General features: G+C 46.8%; 1 protein-coding gene across 1 annotated transcript in view; it reads right to left on the bottom strand.

Annotated features, from left to right (window-relative positions):
• LOC124795559 (cytochrome P450 307a1-like) overlaps positions 1–24383 on the bottom strand; it is an 82229-nt gene that overhangs the window by 5775 nt on the left and 52071 nt on the right. Inside the window, exons 3-4 of the mRNA XM_047259631.1 lie at positions 7850–7898; positions 6479–6735 (exon numbers count right to left, since the gene is read on the bottom strand). Coding sequence (XP_047115587.1) covers positions 6479–6735; positions 7850–7898 — 306 coding nt within the window. The remainder of the gene's footprint in view (positions 1–6478; positions 6736–7849; positions 7899–24383) is intronic.

The following is a 24383-nucleotide window of genomic DNA, read 5'->3' as shown; positions in this document are numbered from 1 at the left end:
GAACATATACGATCTTAGTATAGGTGCATTTATGCTGACGGAAAAAAGCTAAAAGGCGCTCTCGTTCGCCAGTATACGTGATCGACGCTCTGATCGGACCCCAATTAGTTTTCTGCCTACCGAGTTTGCCGCACAGTGCGCTTCTCTCAGCCATGTGGTCTGCTCTCGATATTCTCGCTGCGTTCACTGACCGCACTTCCGTTATGTACGTAGTGCCGTATTCCGCTTCAGAATTCTTACTTCAATGCAAAACGGCATGTATATCTTTCGGTTTCAACCTTCTGGAGTACTTGCTTGGAGAGCCGTTGGGAAGGCCGGTCCTGACGCACTAATACCAAATAATTACAAAAACCATTTTGTCTTCCACTCCTAAGTTTCTGATTTAAACGAAAGGTCGGGCTGCTTACTGTTGATGGATTAAGTAGCAAGTCACAACATTCTGCCGATTACTGTGCTGGATTGCTTCGGTAGCGCAGCCGGCGCTGTCGAACGAAGCGCCTGCCCGTCGCCGAGCAGGCAACCCGCGAAACAAACGTAGCCCGCGCTGCGTCGCGGCCTCCCGTCACCGCTACTGGCAGCTTCTTTCCCAGCACTCCGTCAAACAACTTAATGCATTCTGGCAAACGTCTAAGGTCTTTGCTAGCGTCAGACTGCTAGCTAATGACGCGTCTCGAATTATACGTGTTGCTGGAAGACGTAGTTCCCTCCCAACGGTCTTTCGCCTTTTTATGACAACTTCTTTCTCTGTTCGTATTACCTTCTGGGTTTCATCTAACATCGATGAATTGAGTACGTTGTCCCTGCTACCATTAAAAATCAGTAATCGAGTGAGATGGAGCATTGGTCTGGTTGGTTGAAATGGCTCTGAGCACTATGGGACTCAACTGCTGAGGTCATTAGTCCCCTAGAACTTTGAACTAGTTAAACCTAACTAACCTAAGGACATCACAAACATCCATGCCCGAGGCAGGATTCGAACCTGCGACCGTAGCGGTCTTGCGGTTCCAGACTGCAGCGCCTTTAACCGCACGGCCACTTCGGCCGGCTAGCATTGGTCTCGGCAAGTGTTCAGACGTTGTGGGTTTCAGACATATGCCCCAACGCGCTACGCCTTCTGCTCTGTTTTTAATAGGCTCTACGTCAACGGGACGTCGAACCCCTAGAAGCCAGTCGACTACTTTCCTCGAAGACTGTTCCTTGTGTGCATTGGACGGCAGTCAGAACTACTGTCGAATAATAATACAAAGTGAGGAAGCGCTGATTTCGGCTCGGGCAGAAGACGGCAGATGCGCGGCGTTTTTGCGACTGCCACGGCGGCGCTGTTTGCCGGGCGGTTTCGAGTTTCGCCCCCGCCACGTCTGCGCCTGCCCGGCCGGGTCGCGCTGTTCCCACGCGGCCGGAAGCGGCCGCCCGCCGCCTCCGAACGGTGCCGGCCGCTCTGACGCTCTGCCGCGCACCGTCTCAGTCCGCTTCACAGGAATGCCGCCGAAAAAGCGCCGAGTCAGTCCTGCCGGCCAAGTGCTGCCTGCGCTGCTGCTGCCAGCCACGAGCGTGCTACATGAAACTCTCCGAGACATCGCTCTGTGACCACCGACGGCAGGGAACGTCAGTCTGGAGACACTTCGTCTCGCGGTAGTTGAGCTCCTTGTCACCAGCGTGATTGTACCCTGTTTCATTCTTCCCTCTAGCTAGAATCCCTCGGTACCACTGGTAAGGGAAATCCAGGACGTCGACGTGGAAGTTACCGATGCTCGCTGCTTAGCCACGAAGGCACACGGCCGAAATAGACGAGCGTAACTATATCATCTGCTCAGAGCGATTGGAAATTATAGCAGCACCACTTTAACGACGACAGGTGCTCATTAGTAAGAGGCAAAACGACAATAGGAATCACCGTCTGAATTGCTTGACTTGTAAAGAAGTAAAAGATGATGAACGAAGCGGATAAATATGCAAAACAGATGTAGCCTCGAGTTGTAAGTGAACGTACCAATATTAAATTGTCACTACTGCGCGTGTTACTGATAACGAAAATCGCTTTCAGGGTAAAGAAAACATTAAAATGTCTGAAGAGTAACGGAATGAGAACAAAAACACGTTAAATCTCACAATTTGGGAAGATACAACAGAATCAATAGAGAGATATTGCTATCTAATCGAAACAAAATTTCTAGTGTTACACAGGTAACTTAGACGACAAGACGCCCAGAAAAAAAAGTTCTGTAGGAATAGAAACGTACTGAAGTTAAATAACATAGTTGATATTACGAGACAGCTTTGTAACACTATGTTGAAGTGAAATGCAGACGCCCAGGAAACGTGCAGGGAAGAAATGAAGAAATACCAAACTAAGTTGAAAATTAGGTGCACTCGAGGTAAAGCATGAAATGAAGAGGTATTGAGCAGAATAGTCGAAGCAGAAAGTCAGTATAGGACAGTTAGCAGAAATAGCTAGGTATCAGTGGTGAATCGGGGTTACGAGGAAATGCACAATGCAGTAACTAGGAGGAGGTGAAGTGACAATGCAAAAGAGTGTGGAAAAACTAGGTAACAACAGAAGGAATGTCCTTGGAAGAATGAGCCCTGAGGCGTGTAGACATTCCGCCACTTCGTGCTGGGGAGCCCGCCTGCCCCGCTGACCCCCAGCCCAAGGTCGCGCCAGCCTCCCCCGGCAGGTAGCGGCCCAAGGCCCACAATGCCGCGCTGCGACCTTGAAGCCGGCAGCTGCCATCAGAGCAGCTCGTGGAACCTCGGCTGTGATTTGGTTCGGAGCGCGTCTGCCGACCTGCCGAGGGAGGCTGCACGCCGGCCGCCGGCGCTGGCCGGAGAAAGTGGCCTCCGGCTGAAAGGGAACGTCGGGAGCAGCTGGGACGGCGGGCACCCACTCACCAAAACACCCTTCTCGTCTGACAACCCCCTGCTGTTACCTCTTCTGAGGGAACCCTAAAAACGTGAAAAGCTTCAATGCGTAGGAGCACAATTCGACTGACGCAACGGAACAACTCCTTCCACGGGGCGGAACTCGATCGCCAGTTGGGGCCTACCTCAGCCCCTCCAACACGCGTTGTTCCCACGCTCCGAGGACAAAATTCGAGCTACCTATTTTCCCGATTCGTAAGCGTTACTTTTCTAATACAGAAAGATACCAATAACACCCTGTATTAATATACCAGGATACAAGTCTCATTGCCAATTGGCTCAGCAGTGCTTACTTTCACATTTTACGTCAATCGAATGAAAAGTTTTGCTTTCCTAGCCTCTCGAACTTAGAAGCACTTTACTCTCAGAATTCAGTTTTTCTCTGTTTATATTCACTAAATATTGTTTCTCAAAGCAGGCAATAATGTAACTGAGAGGAACTGTGTCGTGCAATTACTAACTTTCCGGCGCCTCTCAATAAACGTTCCTCCAAGCTTGAAATTGGGGAGCTGTAAACGGCGGTTGCTGCACGCCAGTCTTTCAAAATTGGACAGATTTTCAGTGACTTCCTCTGCGTATCGAGAACTGCTGAATAAGGATCGCCTTCACAAGCAGAGACGCGAGTTGTCGAGGACGCCAATTTGGAACCCCTGAGATACATCGGTATCACACTGAATCTGAGAGTTCAGGACGCCGTATCGTTTTTGAGCGTTTTTCTGAGGAAACAGAATAAAAGGTTTTACATCTAGGGTTCGAGACTCTTCACAGCAAAACTTCGTAACGTCATATTTTTTAGTCCAGCGCTGAAACAGGTCATTTCTATCGATACTCTTCCCATCCTAGTATTTAACATCCATCAATCTCGTCTATTTAAGTATTTCGTGTTATGTATTATTGCAGTCACAAGTGATAAACTTGTTACCACTCAGTTCTGACTCAACTCAGTTTGCGGGGAAACTGTTTCGGTAATATCGGTTTCGTCTTTTGAATTTCGACGATTCGGATATTTGCTCTTTGCCGACTGAACGTGCTGAATGTGTAGAGCTGTAACGTGATGCTTTTACGTTGCAAGAATGCGCAAAGTTGGTTATATGTCAGGACAGAGCCTCAACCATTTACTTTATGTTTATGTATTGGTGACACTGTCAGTGTGGGGGCGATCAGCAGTGCGTGGTAACTAAAGAAAATTTCACAAGCAAAGGTCGCATGAAGATGAATACAAGACGGCATGTCATCAGAGTGGGCAGTGCGAATGGAATGCGAAACGCCTTGAAACACTGTTGGACGATATGTTGTAAGATTTTAAAGCATAAGAACCGATGATGACAGCCTAGTTCTGCCTAAACCGGTCATCCAATAAAATGATTTTTTTTTTAGCGATCTTCGCTTGTGAAACTTTCTTCATTTACGGTGATATACGTTTCTACTTATTCATTACTCCCTGCCCAGCTGTCCGTCATTCGAATTACAAGAACATTCCTATTTTGTCCAGTTAAAAACTCTAAACCACACAATGAAAAGAAATTAAATTCGCGGTGTAGCGAAACTGCGTGTCGTGTGTGGTAATGATTCTACACAAAACTATCTCATTTAAAGAGAAAATAACAAACGTAATTTTTAATAGAATTAATGTCCGCCCCCTGTAGCTGAGTGGTCAGCGCGACAGACTGTCAATCCAAAGGGCCCGGTTTCTATTCCAGGCTGGGTCGGAGATTTTCTCCGCTCAGGGAGTGGGTGTTGTGTTGTCCTAATCATCATCATTTGATCCCCATCGACGCGCATGTCGCCGAAGTGGCGTCAAATCGAAAGACTTGCACCAGGCGAACGGTCTACCCGACGGGAGGCCCTCGTCACACGACATTTCATTTCAATAGAATTAATTAAACTTTGCGACAGTTTTCCCGAACAAAGAACGAAATCGGACTGAATCTCATGCCTTGCTCTAGCAAGTATGTTCCAATGTTATTGATTCATTTTTCCTGAGTGACAAGTGATTAAATGAAAGAGTGTTAAAAATGTTTCGGAGTTTAACAGTAGGTTTAATTCAAAGCCGTTTCCAGTTATCTATCCATCATCCACTTTTATGTTTTCTTTTACAACTACTGACAAAACGCTTGTTTTTGCACAAAGAAAGAACTTAATTCTAGTAAAATAATGCAAATATCTAGACCTATTAAGCGGAGACAGGAATGTGAATAAGACTGTAGAGGTTGTGAAAGAGCTATTGACTAAGAAGAATATCGAGGCAAGAACCCTGGTGCGAAAACGATACTTGTCGCGACGCGACAGAAAGTACTGGGTATGCAGGTTGAGACAGCACTGACAACTCGGTCCCACTTGCTGTGGAGACCCGGCCGTCGGTGTGGCTGGCGCGCTCCGTGCCGGAAGCTCGCGGCCCCGCCTGAGGAGATGACGGTCAAGGGCGATGAGGCGCCGTTACGTCAGCGGCGCGCCCGCCCAAACTCCTCGGCCGAGAAAGTTGTGACGCCGCCTTTTAAATGCACCGTTGGCTTGACCGCAGATCGGCCGAGTCAGCGTACGACTCTGCAGCCAACGCCCAGTGACAGAATCGCAACCTACTTCCTTCCTTCCTTCTGCTCGCTCGTCCGGACGGACTTCTATTTCGTCCCTAATCGACTCGACGTCGTCGGGGCGTAGCACTGCCCTTCTCGCTTCTTACATGCACGATATACAGAGCTGAATCCTTCGTAACACTGTCAGTGGTGAAAAATAGACTCGCCCGTGACGAACTTTTTCCAATTACCGCGCGTACCACAGAATTTTTTCAGTTCTGTCCCAGAGAAGGATGTTTTAGGTAGATTGTTATTCACAGCTCCAACAAGCTCCGAGGTTACAAAGACAAGTGTTCTGGGACAAGGTCCAGCACAAACACTCTTCACTAGCGACAATTTCTAGAGTTGATTTCCGTGCATATTAATAGATTCGTGATCTCGTGGACACAAAATGACTTTCACTACAATAAACGTGACTTTGTAATCACACGACTAGTTTGCGTCAGAAATAGCTAGCAAATTTCTTGGTAAGAGTGTCTTATAAACAAATATGACGAGACAGGTCTAATTAGTGAGTTAAAAACTGCAAAACTGTCGTCTGTAAGGTTATCATAAAGTCTAGAATTGCGGAGACAATAATTATTAGCAACTTGCAAATAAACATAATGCAAAAAATTTCAATATTTATCTAGTCTATGTATAACGATAGCTAAAACGTTTATTTAGCTACATTATCATTCACGCAAATTGTGGAGTAAAGAGTACTTGTAAGCATAGCAGCTGCGGCATCCTGCCACGATCTGACTGGGAAAGGGGCGCTGTTACGAAGCGAAATATCTCTTCGCAAAGCAATTTTTCTTTCCGTTGAAGAGGGTACACTACAAGACGTTATCAGATAATCGATAAGGCGAGAGCCTGTTTGGAAAGAGGCAAAGTGCAAAATGTCTGATTAATTGAGCAGGGAGTAGCAAGGTTTCGAGGGAATAAGCGCAGCGCGCAGTAATGTCCGAACGAGAAGATATAGGACAGCGGCAAGGAATACTTACAGTTGTTGCGGTCGCCGCCGAAGAGCTTGTGAAAGCGGATGAAGTCGGGGCGGCCGCCGAAGTGCGCACCCTTGGTGATGAGGACCTCCTTGATGAGGGGGTAGCTGTTGACGACGACGCACGGCGTGGCGCCCAGCGTCAGCTGGTAGATGTCGCCGTACTGCCTGGCCAGCGCCGTGAACGCCTCGAAGGGCGTCGCGTGCTGCCCCAGCAGGTGCAGCGAGCCCAGCACGGGCAGCGGCCGCGGGCCCGCCGGCCTGTCGGCAACCCAGTGCTCCTTTGATGATTTGTACGGCACAGCGCCTCAATGTCTGACCTTTTGAGCATCTTCGAGGGTCACAGAATTATTTAGAGCAGCCTATGCGGCGACGTTCTCACCATCACTTCAAGAAAAAAAAAAAAAAAAAAAAATCACGAATCGCAGCCGCTGGAAGTGTTATATTCAGAAACGCGTCAGGCGTTGCAAAAAAACGCGCTATAGTGGAGTAACTGAATTATTATTATATACCGAAACAATGCTTGTCACGGCCACAGACAAATAGTGGGTTGCCGTAATACTAGTAACTGACACTGAACTTATTCATGCTGTTGCAAATTAGTACAACTCCTTAGGTTCAAATATTAATTTACTTTAATTTTTTCAATATTAATTTCTTATTAAATATTAATTTTCTTTCCCTGCTATTCACTTAAGGATCCGGCACGGCTTAACTGAATTCGAAACTTCCAAGCAGATTAAAAAGATGTATCGGACAGAATATCGAACCCACAAAGTTCGCCTGTCGTGGGCAAATGCTGTACCAACTCGAGCGAGCCACCGCCGTCGCACGTCCGCCACCTTCCCCCCTCTATCAGTCGTATTTCTGCTCTACCTGCCCAATATCAAATCGTCACACACTCCACAACACAGTGAAAATTCATTATAGGAAGATTAAAATTGTCTAGCCAGGTATTACAAACTGTGCATACATTCAATAACTGCTAAGTGAAGATTAATGTATACAACTATTGAAAACGTTATTGGAAATGCAATGATCAGGCTAGACAACTGAAGGTACAAAGCGTGTTCTCCGACAAAAACCCTTAAATTTAGTTCTAAGCTTGAAATTTTGTATCGGAAACTTAATAACAAAATCCATCTGTTACTTTTATAAGAATTTTGCTACGGCAAAGCACATTTAGAGGTCAAATGTTCGTCACCAGGGCTTCCTGTTATGCGAGCAACTTGACTGACACGTAAAGATTGACTCTTTTGTTGGTAGAATAGCGAGAAGCTTCTGTACCAAAAGTGGTATACGCTTTTGCGGTCACAGCGGCAGGTACGAGCGGCGACAGAGCGCGAGGCAGAAAGCGGGCAGGCGCGCGTCTCACCTGGGGGCTGCGGCCGGCCGTTCGTGGTCGCGGGGGTCGCCGGGGGCGGCTGGGGCGGCGGGGCGGCGGCGCTGCACGACGGCGAGCACGAGCGCCAGCACGGCGAGGGCGGCGGCGGCGGCGGCGGCGGTGGCCACCCCGAGCGTGACGGCGGGCAGCGCGGCGAGGACCATGGCTGAGGCTGAGGCTGAGCGGAGAGAGCTCGCGAGTCGCCGGTCGGAGGGCTCTGGCGGTGCGTGGCGCGCGGCCGGCGCTATATGGGCGGCCGGAGGCGGGCGCCGGCCAATGGCGCGCCGCGCTCGCCCCCCACCCCCGGCCGGCGCCGCCCCCAGCGCTGCGACGCCGGCGGCGGCCGCTCCGCGCGCTACTAGCCACCGGCCGCCCGGCTCGCCGCCACGCCGCTGCCGCTCCGGTGAGTACCGCCTCGCCGGCTCTCAGCGCTGCCGCCGTTTCCACCACCACCCCCTCACACTTTGCGACCGACTTCCCCTTCGGTTGCCCTTACGCACTCACGTGCTGCTTACCCTCCGTACGGAACGACACTAACGGGACAGCTGCGATCGGAAGCGGTGCGATGACTTCTTCTGTGCGTGCATCACCGCAATCTCCTGTCTTCGGCGTATCTGGCAACTCCAGTACTACACCGGCAGTGATCCGAAATGAATATCAGTCCCTCTCTCTTAGTGACCGATTTCCCGGCTACTTTATTAAACAATTCGTTTACCGGCGTGTCGATACGAGATCGTAACGCGAAAGACTTCAGGGTTGGATACTGTCTCCAATTACGAAACATGTGTTCGCACGAACATCGGCACTTTGCATCAGACACCTCAGTTGTACCTTGGCAACAATGGCTTGGTGCCACGTGTTGTGTTGGACTGTACCACTGTGTATTCGTAATGGTTTGCTCCTCACTACGAACGTAAAAGAATAGAAACAACGCTAGAGACACACCAGCAGTGATGTTCAATCGTGTGCTCGTCTCATAAGTGTACTCTCAATACGCCATCGGTGATTTCCCCTGTTACTTTGTTTCCCGATACTTGTTTCCGTAATAATATTCAACGTCGATATGCTCGCGGAAGGCAAAGGTCCCGAGTTCGAGTCTCGGTCCGGCACACAGTTTTAATCTGCCGGGAAGTTTCATATCAGCGCACACACCGCTGTAGAGTGAAAATTTCATTCTAGAAACATCCCCCAGGCTGTGCCTAAGCCATATCTCCGCAATATTCTTTCTTTCAGGAGCGCTAGTTCTGCAAGGTTCGCAGGAGAGCTTCTGTAAAGTTTGGAAGGTAGGAGACGATGTACTGGCAGAAGTAAAGCTGTGAGGACGGGGCGTGAGTCGTGCTTGGGTAGCGCAGTCTGTAGAGCACTTGCCCGCGAAATGCGAAGGTTCCGAGTTCGAGTCTCGGTCGGGCACACAGTTTTAATCTGCCAGGAAGTTTCATATCAGCGCACACTCCGCTGTAGAGTGAAAATTTCATTCTATATTCAACGTCGTTTGCCTCTTGCATAATATCTTCCATTGCGTCCGTCAGCTTACCCGTATTTTCGCATTATCTCCACCTTTCTGCGAGACTACCTCACTCTGCCTGGACAACAATAAATGCATACTGGTGACTTGCCAGCTGGATCTGTATAGTCCGCATACGACACTATCGACCGCTACTGGTGTTGCAGAATTACGCTTTTACATCACCGGTGGACCTTCTAATTTCAGTCCTAGTCTGGTCGAGATACGGGTTTCGTATTCTCTTGCTTTGAAATATGTGCCTATTTGACGATGGTCCTCCACCAGTTTCCCCTACTTGAGATTACGCGCCGTGAAACTCTCAAAATAGTTTCATCCCGCTACAGTGCAGCTAGGTTTCACACACACAATAGTGTCACGATGCCTTTCGTTCACTTAGACTGCCTATGTAAGATCCACTTCCGCGGATCCTTATCACCGTTCGTACAGTTTCCTCGTCACTACCGAGACTGAAAGGCAATTTCGGTACTAACACACAAGCGGGTGTGGTTCCATATTATGTACTACTCTATCTGTACTTTCCGATTTCGATCAAACGAACTTCCTCTAATCATTCCTCGGCTTACAGGTTCTAACCCGCAGGATGTGCCTGCACGTATTTCTATTTGACAGTTTCCCTAAATGCTAGTTTAAGAGGCGTGTATTCTTCTAAATACTTATACTTATCTGCTTTACGTATTCATGTTAATGTAAAAGGTGAATCGAAATAGTGGTTTCGCTGGTACGAAGTATTCCCGGTTTGCTACCGCAGACTTGCACTTCTTTCAGATTTATGATTTTCAACACAACACGTTGATTTCACCAGTTGTATAGTAGTGACTGTAACGCATCTGTTAACTTTCTGGTCCTGGAAAATTTCCAAGACTGTTTGCCATAAATGGTGCATATTTCTCTGGAATTATTTCTGCCGTTCCTTCATGTGATCAGATCAGTAACTGTCAGCAACAATTTCTACGTACATGTACGCCTTGTGACCACTGAGCAGGTATCGTGTTAGCCACATTAATTGATTAATTAAGGTTTAAAAAGTCTGCGGCAGCGTCTAACGCCTTGCGAGGACTACCGCTTCCTACTGGCGAAACAGATGTGATGAGAGTGGGATATCTCAGACAGAATCATTAGGCTTCGTCGTTCTTCAGCCGACATGCAGACTCAGAAGTTTGCATTATTTTCGTTTACTGTCCCCTGCGCCATGAATATACTACTGCTGTTCGTGTTACGCTGTCATCTCACATTTTTTGGAAAAATTTCGTAAGCTCACCATTGAATTTGATCGTTGCTCTTAATCAGTAAAGCCAGAATTTTTATTTACACAGTCAAGTCTTTCTTAAATGCCGATATTTTCACCATAACTGCAGTATTATAATAATCTCCATAGTTGCAGTTCCGACAATTAAGTCATTTTCGTGCCGTTAAGTTATAAGTTGTCAACCATTAGTAAAATAACTGATGTGTTCTCTGTACATTAACCACTTGAAAATAACTTCAAAGTTGAAACTCCACGTTTGGAGAATATAACAAATTACAGTCCATGGTGAACATTTCGTCATTCCGAAAAATAAAAAAAGCGAGATTGCGAACCTGAGACAGATGCAGTAGTGTAAATGATAGTCTTGTTGCCCAATTCATTAATTTGCAACTTACTTGGTTGTCAGATTGTTTCTTACCAATATACTGTTCACGTAACAAGTTTTATTAATCTTGCCGACACAGTAGTATTTACAGGGCACCAGTACCTGACAAAGGCCACAGATCGTTTGTTCTAAGGCTTTTTCGCTTTAATCAAAGTCTCGTAACATCTGTTGCAGTCTAACTGCAAAATGTTTCTGCCGAGCTGAAGCAAAGTCGCCTCCGTCTCACGTCGTACCGAATGTGTCACGTGGAAAATCCGATTACAAAGGATTCATACATTGCGGGTTCGCTAGGAGATTACTGAAATATGAATACGGCGCAGTCTCCATATTTGATTTACAACGGCAGTATTTTTAGTTCGTTTTATACGGCGGTGTACTAGGTTGTGCTCCCTATCGAGTATTAATTCAGTCAGGAGAATCTCCATCCACGAATCACATGAAAGGGAGAGGATTTTTTTCTGCTACTTAAAGATGCGATTTCTTCCGGCTGCTTGCGGCGAGCAGGGTTAAGCGAGTGTTTATGTATTTTCTGAATATACTTATCGCAGTTGCATTTAGCCTATCTATTACATAAGCGCAGGTCCTCCATCGCCGTTTTTGTGTTGCGTTGAGTAAACTTTTATTGAGCTTCATGTGTAGAGACAAATAAGCAGCGGAAGATTTCGTGCCCCTGTGTGTTTGGGTGTCTCTCTTAGCAGTGCCCGTCGCGACCTACGATGCACTGATGATGATTACACCTTCCTTCCAGATCGCGTGGCTTTGTGAGTCCGCGGGGAGTCTAGCTATCGTGTATGTTCTTGCTAGATTTTAATTGGCTTTACTGAAGATTTTTCATCACTGATACACGGCTCAAAATGACTTCCATAACAAGAATACGTCCAAACGTTGAGAAATGTACTAATTTTGTGGCTCATCTTACGCTTTATGTACAAAGATTCCATTTCTTTGTTTAAATAGGAAAAAAGTTCACTGTGTACTCGACCATTACGCCAGATCATACTGGTCTAAATTCGTTCACGTCAGTGCTGGTATGATAGTTCACAAGAAATTGCTGCTTGATTTCTATCGATATGTGTACGAAAGTGTATTCCGCTAGTATGTATGACAAGAGTATATTCGTATACAGTCTCACACACGAACTCAACTTTCCACCGAGACATTCAAGTCTGTAGCTGGTTCGTGCGTTACCGCAGTTATCAAGGTCGCCCAGGCTTTAGGACGGAAGCGCTACTTCCCCTAAAACTGATTTTTATGTTTCAAACCTTTCTTCGTTCTCTCCTTCGCCATTTCCCGATTCTCTGCGGGGTCGCTTTGTTATATGAGTTGTGGCAATGTTAGTGACAGCTCGTGGCCAATTGACCTTCCCGATGCCGAAGCCTTAATATATGTACCGCATCTGTGTGTGACTATTGTAAATCCCATGTTCAAGGATGAGAACATTTTCTAAATTTTTTGTAGCGTTTATCTGTAACGGAACGAGAGTATCAGCCCGGTATTTACTCATTTGGATGTGGGAAACCACATAAAAACCACGTTAATCCACGAGGAGGAGTCGAATCCGGGTAGGCTCCCTCCCCGAGGCCACAAAGTGCCGCTTTAACCCTCTCGGCTATCCGAGCGTTCCATGTTTTAAACTTTCACTTCTCTAGTATTTCGTCACATACAGTCACCTTTGCGTCAAGTTTTTTTGTTGGTAATCCACCAAAGAAAAGTTTAACTAGGATATAAGTTTTGTTACTGCAGTGGCGAAACGCTTAGATCGACCATCTACTGGAGAAAACAACATCCATCATGAGGGATCGGACGCTGTATGTTGATGTTCTAGGACGAGAGGGCAGATGCAGGACCTGTTGGTAGGCAGTTTCTCGTTCCCACTTCTCGTGTACAGCGACGGACAGCTCAGTTCTGCGGCTCTGCAAGTTTCGAGAACCTGTGCCGGGACGAGCAAAGTATTTGAGTGCCGTTTCGCTCCATCCACCTTCCAGAAGATTGAATATTGCGTCTGATTTATAAAAGTGCGTTATGTAAAAGAACGTAATTAATACGCATTTTCTCTGCTGTACAACTGTGGTTCGTCGCAGAATAGTTCCATCCCACTAATTATATATTTGCATTGCAATTTTGTGATCGGTCGTCGATATGAAAGTAGGAAATCTGTAGTGCGTTCTCCGTCGTAATACCAACCACATACAGGGTGCGTCGCTTAAATCCGGACAAATGAAACGTATTTTTAAAAGCAAATTTATTAAAACAAAATACAAATAAAAATGAAAATCCTTTTACATATAGATAGTGGTATCTTTCAAGAGTAACATTAATCGATGTAATTCCCTTCAGCCGCAATGACCGCCTCCAATCTTGTCCTAAAGCGATCGCACGCACTCTTTAAAACGGCGCTGTCCATATTCGCGAATGCTGCTTCGATAGCAGTGCGTAGAGATGCGACATTAGAGTGCCTCCTCTTATTGGTAACTCTTTCCACTACGTTCCAAACATAGAAGTCGAGGGGTTCAAATCAGGGCTATTGGGGGCCCAGAACTCCTTTGACCAGAACATGTCGACGTTATCCGAGAGCCGTTTATGGACGAAATGGCTCGTGTGAGTCCTGTTGAAAGACATATTGTCTCACCGAAGCCACAGTTACCATCCACGTTTCACAGGATTCGTCAAAACTTGCAGATAAACTTCTTTTGTGACAATTTGTTCCTTTTCAAACAGATATGCGGGCACGATATCACACTCACTAGACATAAGACCTAGGACGTGAACCCCAGACTTCTTCGAAGCATTGTACTTGGCCATAATATCGTAAACAGTTAATCTCGGGTACACGAAGAATGGAACTATTGGAATGGGCGAACGCCCAGCGTGAAGACGTTCGACAGTTGCGGCTCTTCGGTTATTCTACTCACTTGTTCATACCATCCCGGCCATTGTGAGGCTCTGACTGTATACTAGATGCCCATGGCTTCCAAGAACCCCACTCGCGACCACCGACGGAATTACGATATGGCGGGAAATTCAAATTGAAATTTATCCGGATTTAAGCGCCGCATCCTGTATGCTCAAATCTGATGATTTGAGCAAGAAAGTGAAATAACTAAGCTCGTCCGTATGTTAATGAAACAACATCTGAACACAGTCGTCAGTGTGAATTGGTCAGTATCAAGTTCGAAAAGAGACCACGACTTCGATTAAGTCGTTGATACTGCAAGCTGTTGGTAGACACGAGTTGTATTCCAGGTAGCCAACCCAGATCTTTCAGTGATAGGAAGACTTGAAACTGGATCCATTCCGTTGCCTGAGTAAAGACAGAAGCTGCTTCGAAAGTTAAGTTACGAAATTGTGACGCAAGCCATCGAAGTGTTTCAATAACGAAAGTTTATGTACCTGGCTCAGGTTACAATGTATTTACTGTATTTCGGAAAACAGCAGCCTTGCTACTTCACTGTACAGTGTCCTTGGTACCTAAAATTTCCTTATAAAGGGTGGCTGTTTTTCGTTCTCTAATAGTTGTAATATAACAAATGGAAATTTATGAAATTACGGTCTTGAAAATCCCCAGTGCCACTTCCATGATCAACGATGAGAAAGAGACCATGTGTGAGGTTCCACGGTCGAGTGATACTTTCAGTCATCATGGATCTATGCTGCCAAATATCTGCTGTAATTTAAGACTGTCCTATGTACTATTTGACTTCTAGTTTACTTACGCTATATTAGCTCTACGTTTCTCATCAGTGCTTGGCCGATACGACAACCGATGTCGGTTGTCGGCTAGTGATACTAGAAGAAGTCATGACACGAGTAACACATACAATTAAGGCGTATTACTGATCCTCTCTGTGTTTCTTGTATGTTATCAGTTTCGATTTTCGTGCTATACGTAACTGGGAGTCAGAGATGTTCCTTTTTGCCTCACCTACGTAAGTCCAATTGCTCAACTCTGCTCATTTATAATGATATTCTCATATTTATTAGAAAATATTTATTTTATTTCTCCCTTACGTGTTTCGGTATCTAGCTATAGTCAAAGGAACTGAACGTAAAAGGAGAAACATACAGAGAGAAACAGATCTACATCGTATACCGAATAGAATGGTTCAGACAGCAGAACTTGCACCTATCAGAACACTGTTGATACAGACTAACTTCCTCTGCCCAAGCATAAGTGCAGAGTCGCTTGCATGCGGCCGTGGAACGACAAGAAAACCAGCGGCGCTGATGGCGCTAACGCACAGCAGACGGCATTGTCGTGAAACGAATATTTTTTTTACTCATTTAAAAAAAATAATAAGATTATACAGGGTGTAATGAAGTGAATTCAGAAAATGAGAGGGCTGATAGAGGGGGTCATAACAGGCGTAAGTGATGTAGGAGCCCATGTCGGCAGCCCTCGGCGTACGGCGCTAGGCGTCGTTGAATAGAGTCGCCCGCCGCCAAGTGGGTAGGCACACGATATGCCATCCGAGCCGTCATGGTAGCAGGTCTCCAGGGCAACGATTTCAATGTATATGTGGGATCAAAGTAAGTGAGAAGACGGGGTGAAATTTTATAATCTTTATTTGAAAACAGCTAAAAAAATTTCTCGAAATTACGCCCTCCTACTTGAGTGTACACAGTGCAACGACGCTGGAGCAACTATCGCAGTCTTCCAAACTCTGCTAGCAACGTGTAAATCGCATCAGAGGATGCCATAATGCGCCCTATCAACTCTGCATCAGTCACAATGGGTGTTTCATAGACAACAGGTTTCAGGTGACCCCAGAAGAAAAAATGAGTGGGCGCCAAGTCGGGGGAACTACTGGCCCTCCGCCCCACTCCAGTTCTCACCAAAGGTTTCATTCAAATGCAATCGCACTGAATGTGCGAGGTGCGCAGATGCACTGTCGTCTTGGTACCACATTTACTGTCGCATGTTGAGCGGAACGTGTTCCAACACCTCTGGCAGAGTTTCTCGTAAACTGAGTAAGTACCTGTTTGCGTTCCGACCAGACCGGCACTTACTAAACTGCCCCAAATGTTGACAGCGAAGCGATCTTGCTGACCACGAACAAAGGCGGCGTGCGGATTTTCCCGTGCCCACATGTGTTGATTGTGGCTGTTGAACATACCCTCTCGTAAAGGATGCCTCATCCGTAATAAATACACGGCCCATAAAGTCGGTTGAATGGCACACCTTTGCAAAAAACCACTGGCAGAATTCAATTCGACGTGGAAAATCGTCTGGGTTAAGAGTGTGAATCCTCTGAAGGCGGTAGTGGTGCAAATCATCTTCATGCCACACACGTCAAATTGTGGAATGGCCTACACCCATTCCCCGTGCAACATGCCGCGAGATTGTTGAGGCTTTGTTTTTCAGCATCATCTTCAAGCCCTGTGCGTTGACGATCGCGTCCGTTAGGCGTTCGCACTTGTAACACAAAATGAATACACCAGGTATCCAAATAGGCCAGAAATGCACATGTGCCGTTACGAGAAAGTGCCAGTGGAAAATGTACCTCAAATGAACTTGTCTCTCGTAATGACCTGTGGACAGCAGCAAATGTGCGGGATCTGACACTCGACGGTCCGGAAGCCGCCGAACGTAGAAACGTCGGGCAGCGTGAACGTTTCCATCCGCTGCCCCGTAAGCACAGTGCGTGTCTGCCATCTCCTCCAAAGAATAGCGCTCCATTTCGTGTCCGCTCCACACGGCAACAAACAGAAGAGTGTCCCCATTTGATGGCTGACGCAGACTCCGCACTGTGCACAAGTGCTGCCCTCTAGGCAATACCTACGAAACAGTCATTTGTAGAGTCAAAAGCAACACGTCCACGTCCGAGTAAGAGGAGGAAAACCCGTGGTGTTGCCCCGCCTGGAATATTCTTAACTGCGTCAACTACAGCGTTTGCCAATAAATGTCATAAAACTTCAACCCCACGTCTCTTCCATCTTGATGTCACAATCTCATTGAAACCGTTGCACTGCAGACCTGCTAGCGTGACGGCTCGGACGGCATGTTGCGCGCCTACCCTCTTGGCGGCGCTGTTCAAAGACGTCTAGCGCCATACGCTACGGCATTCGTACATTGGTTGATGTGTGAAATATCCTTGTTATAGCCCACTCCACTAGCCCTCTCATTTTCTACATTCATTTCGGGTACATCCTGTGTTATGCAACCGTGTACAGGCGCACTTGCGTGATTCATTCACTTATTAGTAGGCAGTACGTTTGCTGACTCTTCTGCGGACCAGTGTGGAGCATCATCCTGGTGCAGGGCGCCTCCTCCCTTGTGTGCCTCTCTGATGCTTTCGCGCTTACTAAGCGAACCCGTGACGAAACGCAGCGCTCTTCTTTGCACCTTCTCTATTTCTCCTATCAACCGTACCTGGTACCTGAGGCGCAATACTCAAGTATCGGTGGAACGAAGATTTTACAAGCCAACTATTTCGTGGATACGCTACAATTCCTACAGATTCTTCTAACGAATCTCAGTTTGGCTCCTGTCTTTCTACGATTTGTCCTTTGCGATCATTCAACGATAAATCCCTCCTTAGGCATACTCCATGATATTTAATGGATGTGACTGTTTCAGTCTACATCTACACCTACATTTATACTCCGTAAGCCACCCCACGGTATGTGTCGGAGGGCACTTTACGTGCCACTGTCATTACCAACCTTTCATGTTCCAGTCGCGTATGGTTCGCGGGAAGAACGACTGCCGGAAAGCCTCCGTGCGCGCTCGAATCTCTCTAATTTTACATTCGTGATCTCCTCTGGAGGTATAAATAGGGGGAAGCAATATGTTCGATACCTCATCCAGAAACGCACTCTCTCGAAACCTGGACAGCAAGCTACACCGCGAAGCAGAGCGCTCTCTTGCAGAGTCTGCCACTTGAGTTGCTAAACATCTCCGTAACGCTATCAAGCTTACCAAATAACCCTGTGACGAAAATGCACCGCTCTTCTTTGGATCTTCTCTGTCACCTTTGTCAACACGACCTAGTACGGATCCCACACTGATGAGCAATACTCAAGTATGGGTCGAACGAGTGTTTTGTAAGCATTGTTATGCAATCGCGTAATCAAACAATACCATAGTCTTTCCACCTGTTTATGCGTTAGGCATGCTTGTGTTGTGGATGACGCTGTACAGTAAGGAAACCGTCTGGTATCTGAGAGCAAATGATGAATCAGAATGAGTGAAAGTGCTAAACCCATAACAAAACGAAGGAATCTCTTTCAAATTATGAAGGTATCAGGGATAAAATACAGGCAGCGAAAGTTCGTCTACAAACTGCACGTGAACCAAGCTTTAGTTATAAGAGTCGAAGGACGTGGAAAGGAAGCAGTAGTTGAGATCTGTTGTGGTCTGTTCACGATGTTACTCAATATATAAACTGGGGACGCAGCAAAGGAAACCAGACAGAACTTCGGAAAGTCAATTAAAGGTCAGGGCGAATAAATAAAACGTTTTAAGTTCTCATGGCACTTTAATTCTATCAGATACGGCAAAGTACTTGGGAGAACAGTTGAAAGGAATGGACAGTGTCTTGAAAAGAGATTACAGGACGAACATCAAAAAGAGTTAAACAAGAGTGTGTGTGTATTCTGTATTAAATTGTGGACGCAGAAACGACGGAGGGAATGGAGAGTGTCTTGAAAAGAGATTACAGGACGAACATCAAAAAGAGTTAAACAAGAGTGTGTGTGTATTCTGTATTAAATTGTGGACGTAGAAACGACGGAGGGAATGGAGAGTGTCTTGAAAAGAGATTACAGGACGAACATCAAAAAGAGTTAAACAAGAGTGTGTGTGTATTCTGTATTAAATTGTGGACGTAGAAATGACGGAGAGGCTTCGTCTCGCCGTAGCCGTCAGTGGTTGACAACCCCACAACAGGCCACAGCAGTCCACCCACCCCACCGCCGCCCCATACCGGACCGAGGGTTATTGTGCTGTTCGTCCCCCAGTGGACCCCTCCCCCCCTCCTCGGGAACGTCTCATACCAGACGATTGTAACCCCAAATGTTTGAGTGGTAGAGTAATGATGGTGTAGGCGTACGTAGACACAGTGTTTGCGCAGCAATCGCCGACATAGTGTAGCTGAGGTGGAATAAGAGGAACCAGGCAGATGGAAAACCGCCTTAAAAACCATCCACAGGCTGGCCGGCTCACCGGACCGCGACACTGATCCGCCGGGCGGATTCGTGCCGGAGACCGGCACGCCTTCCCGCTCGGGAAGCAGCGCGTTAGACCGTGTGCCTAGCCGGCCGGGCTAAAACAAGGGTAATGGAGTTTAGTCGAATTAAATCACGTGATGTTGGGGGAACTCGATTTTGAAACGAGACAATAAATAGTAACCATGCATTTTGCTTCTTGGGGAGAAAAGTAACTGACTAGAACCGGCATACAGACGATATAATATGCCGACTGGCAATGGCGAGAAAGTGTTTTAGAAGAACAGAAATTTGTTGACATTAAGTATAAATTTAAATGTTAGCAAGTTTTTTCTGATGGCATTCGTCTGGAGTGTAGCCTTGTACGGAAGTGAAAAGTGGACGAAAACGGATGAAACAAGAAGAGAAATGTGATGCTGTAGGAGAATTCTGAAGTTTGGCTAGGTAGATGGAGGTACTGGGACGGGTTATGTAGGCCTATGTTTTTTTCTTTTTAACTCCACGAACAGGCTTGAAGACGAACCGATGTCGACCGCCCACCGTGTCATCCGCCGCCATGCAGATGCGTCTTGGGAGGGCGTGTAGTCACCTAACCACTCTCGCGATCGTTGCCGACCGTAAGACCCTGGAGCCGGCACGACTCGTTCAAGTAGCTTTCCATTTGTCATTTCGTGGCTTAGGGCACACTGTTCCAGCCCTGCGACCAGGCAGAAAATCCGTGACAGTGTCGGGAAATGACCCCCGATCCTCCGCACGGGGTCAGACGCGTTGACGACTCGGCTGCGGAGTCAGACCAGTGTGTGCCACGGTGTTGTTGGGATCTTCAGTCTGAAGACTGGTCTGATGCAGCTCCCCGTGCTAGTCTGTCCCGTGCAAGCCTCTCCATTCTCCGTAACTACTGCAGCCTACATCCGTTTGAACCGGTTTACAATATCCAAGCCTTGACCTCTCTCTATAACTTTTACCTCCCCTCCCCACCCCCGCCCGACAATTCCCTCCAATATTAAACAACAATTCCCTGATGCCCCAGAATTAACCGACCGTTTTTTGTAGTCAAACTGTGTCACAAATTTCTTTTCATTCAATTTCGATTCAGTATTTGCTCCTTGGTTACGTGATCTGCGCACCCAATCTTCGGCCTTCTCCTACAGCACCGCACCTCAAAAGCTTCTGTTCTCTTTGTGTCTAAACTGTTTATCGGCCATGTTTCACCACCGTAGAAAACTACACATTCGACAAATACACTGGTCCCCAAAATTAAAGCAATAAAAGGAAATTTTGCAAGTTTGCATTTATTTCGCCACAAATTAGTACAAACAGGTGACAGCAAAGTAGAAACAATGTGAAGAATACAGAACATACTGCAACACGCATAACAGAAATGTTCTTCGATTTTTCCACTTAACAGATTTGCACACACATTCCGACAACTGGGTAATGTGCCCACTATGGGGTGTGACCACCTCTGGCAGCAATACGCACCTGACAACGACAGGGCATGCTGTGAATGATATCTTCCGTTTCCGAGAAAACTTCAACCACCCGTGCTCTATGAGGCCGAGCATTATCGTCCATCAATACGACGTCTGGGCCCACAGCACCTCGCAATAACCGCAAACGAGATCCCAAGATCTCTTCACGATACCTGACAGCAGATAAACCTTGCCGAATCACCAGTACAATTTCATGACGAATGGTTCGTGTGGTAAACATAATCCCTGCCCACACCATTAGGGATCCTCCTCGATCTCGGTTTCTTTCCACGATTTTTGGGTCCCGAAATCGTGTTCCACGTTCCCTCCATATGCGAATCTATCGAGAATCACTCTCCAGACCAAATCGGAACTCATCTGTGAAAACAACATTGGCGCACTGTTCGACCGACCAGATGGCATGTTGATGACTCCACTCTAGACGTTCCCTCCTGTGATGACGCGTCAGAGGTAGACATACGGCGTGTCTCCGACAATAAAGGCCACTCTGCCGAAGCCTTCTGCACACCGCTCGCTTCGATACAACACGACCCGTGGATGCTACGAGATCACATGCCAGTTGCCATGCCATGCTGTATTAAGGCGGTATGTCGTGCCCTTACGGCCAAATAGCGGTCCTCTCTTTGAAGTCACACATGGTGGGCCCTGCCCTGGTCTGCGCGATAGAGTTTCAGTCTCTATAAACTGATCCGAAAAACAACAGAACGATTCACATTAAGCCATCGGGCCAAATTAGTTTGTGACTCTCCTGCTTCCGTTCTTTCTGTGGCCCTTACTGCAGAGAGTCTGGTAGACATATTCTCTTTGCCATACTGTACCGTCTGTGACTGTGTACACGGCGATTGTGGAAGTGGGGCTACGCGGCAAACACTCCCTCGTCTCATAGGTGCCGTGACGTGAACGTTGGCATGGTTATCCGTTGACCGGAATGTCATCTTCCGTGCAGAACAAGACCGTACGGTCGTCTGGTTGACAGTATAATTATATCGTGGACACACGGGATGGGGAAATAGAGGTTTGTTGCTTTAATTTTGGACACTAGTGTACCTTCAGGAAAGACTTCCTAACACTTAAATTTGTATCAAAAGTTAACAAATCTCTCTTCTTCAGAAATACTCCTCGTGCTATTGCCAATCTGTATTTTATATCCTCTCTATTTCGTCCATCATCAGTTATTTTGATTTATTAATTTCACGTTTCCTAATCTAATTCTCCCAGTAACGCCTGATTTAACTCGGTTACGCTCGATCACGCTTGTTTTGCATTTGGTGATATTCGTCTTATAATCTCTTTTCAGAACACTATACGTTCCAGTCAACTGCTCTTCCAAAATCCTTTGCAGTCCGTGACAGAATTACAATGTCCTCTGCTATCCTCAAAGTTTATGTTTCTTCTCCCTGAAATCTAATGTCGTTTCCGAGTTTCTCCTCGGTTTCCTTTACTGGCTGCTCAGTGTGCAGATTGAATAAAATCGGGATTCCCTGTCTCACTGCGAGCTCCATGTCCTTCGACGCTTATAACTGCCGTCTGGTTTCTGTACAGGTTGTAGAAGCCTTTCGTTCCCCTTATTTTATCCCTACTACCTTTAGAATTTCACAGACTGTAGTCCAGTTAGCACAGTCAAAAGATTGCTCTAAATATACGAATGCTCTTAATGTAGATTTGCCTATCTTCAATCTATCTTCTAAGATATGTCATAGGGCCAGTATTGCCTATATTTCTACGGAACCGAAACAGATATTCCCCGATGTCGGCTTCTACCAGTTTTTTCATTCTCCAGTAAATAATTCGTGCCAATATTTTCAGCCATGACTTATTAAACTGATGGTCTGGTAGTGTTCACACCTGTGAGACCTGCCTTCTTGGAAACTGGAATTATTACGTTCTTCCTGAAGGCTGAGGGTATTTCGCCTGCCTCATATATCTTGCACATCAGGTGGAATAATTTCGTCAAGGTTATCCCTCCCAAAGATCTCAATAATTCTAACGCAATGTCGTCTACTTCACGGACCTTTTTTCCACTTAGGTCATTCACTACTCTGGGCTTGCATTTGTCCTATAACCGTTCCTGCTTAGCCGATCTGCACTTTCCGTCAGTCTCGTTTTTTAGACGTTTGTATTCACTTTCGCGTGCTTCATTTGCCACATTTTTATATTTTCTCCTTTGTTAGTTATATTCAGTATCTGCCCTGTTCTATAGGTATTTCTACCAGGCCTTATCTTTTTACCTGTTTGTTCCTCTGCTGCCTTCACTATTTCATCTCTCAAAGCTACCTGTTCGTCTTCTATTGTATGCCTTTTACTTGTTGGCTGATGCTCCCGCTAAAACTCTCAACAACCTCTGGTCCTTTCAACTTATCCGTGCCCCGTCTCCTTAATTTACTACTTATTTACAATTTCTTCAGCTTCAATCTACAGTTCATAACGAATAACGCAGTCCGCTTTTCGCCGCGGAGCAGCTCGGACTTGTTTACGTCCCGGCTGCGAACGTTCGCGGAAGAAGCGGTGTTTACACCGTCGTCACTCGCGTGTGTTACTGTTTGAATCGAACGCAATGGCACACAATTTCCGAAAAATCACGATACGGTTCACGTTCCGTAACGAGTATGCAAGACCGAAGGCTTTCGAAATCGAACGTTTCTTGAGGGACGAATGCATCTTAACTACACGGAGATTATTGGAATTCATTTATCAATCGTGAGCAGCACTCTTTACGAAAAGATGATTGACGACGCAGCATGTGATAGGATCATTGAAGCCGCCAAACGAGGATTCCAGTTCCGACACTCCGATGGTCATATTGGCGAAGTTTTAGTCGCTCATTCGGGCCTGGGCGTGCGTACGATTCGAATCTCCGAGCTGCCTTTCGAGGTACCCGAATCATTGGTCACTGAATCACTCCAGCCATATGGCAGAGTTATTAGTCATACGGCCGAACGTTGGGCAAGTTTTAGCACGTATCCAGTGCTCAATGGTGTCCGACAGGTGCGAATTGCCCTTACGAAACATGTGCCATCGTACATAAACATCGGCGGCTGTAGAGCTATTGTCATATATGATGGACAGCCCCGGACATACTCCGGGTGTGGTGGTGAAGGACATCTTCGATCAGCGTGTATGCAGAGGAGACTCGTGCAACTCCCCAGCGGAGACTTCCAGAATCCGACTACACCAACGTCACTGCCGATGACTTACGTGACGGCACTTCGCGGGGAGGTGACGCCGAGGTCGGAGCGCACCATCGAACCGACACCGCAGTTGATTGAGGCGCCTTCGGACGCCACTGAAGAAGGAATGGCTCCGACCAACCTCCAATCTCAGACACTACAGGTGGCGCAGAAAGAGGATGAGAACATCACAACAGGCATGGAAGCTGAAGTGGAACGGCCCCAGGGCATTGTGGCGGCGGCGGGAACGCAGGAGATGCAAGATGCGCCAACACCAGAGGCCGAGGTTAGGGCCCGCAAACAACGCTCGCCGCAAGAAGAGCCGACTAATCTCTGCGGAGACGCTCCCTTCTCTTCTTGGGAGCCCAGATGAGTCTTACACTATGGACCTGTCTGACATGGAACCACAAGCTTCGGATGTCGCAGATCATATGAATTAGGACAGTGAAATGATGTCATATCGTTCAGACGACGCATCCGCTCAGGGGCCTGCTACCCCTTCTGCGGTGGAGTCTACAACTGCGAAAGAACAACAGATGTCAC

Source organism: Schistocerca piceifrons, chromosome 4, assembly GCF_021461385.2.
Source record: "Schistocerca piceifrons isolate TAMUIC-IGC-003096 chromosome 4, iqSchPice1.1, whole genome shotgun sequence".
Taxonomy (NCBI): domain Eukaryota; kingdom Metazoa; phylum Arthropoda; class Insecta; order Orthoptera; family Acrididae; genus Schistocerca; species Schistocerca piceifrons.
The sequence above is the reverse complement of the archived record's forward strand: the minus strand, read 5'-3'. Positions and strand labels throughout refer to the sequence as shown.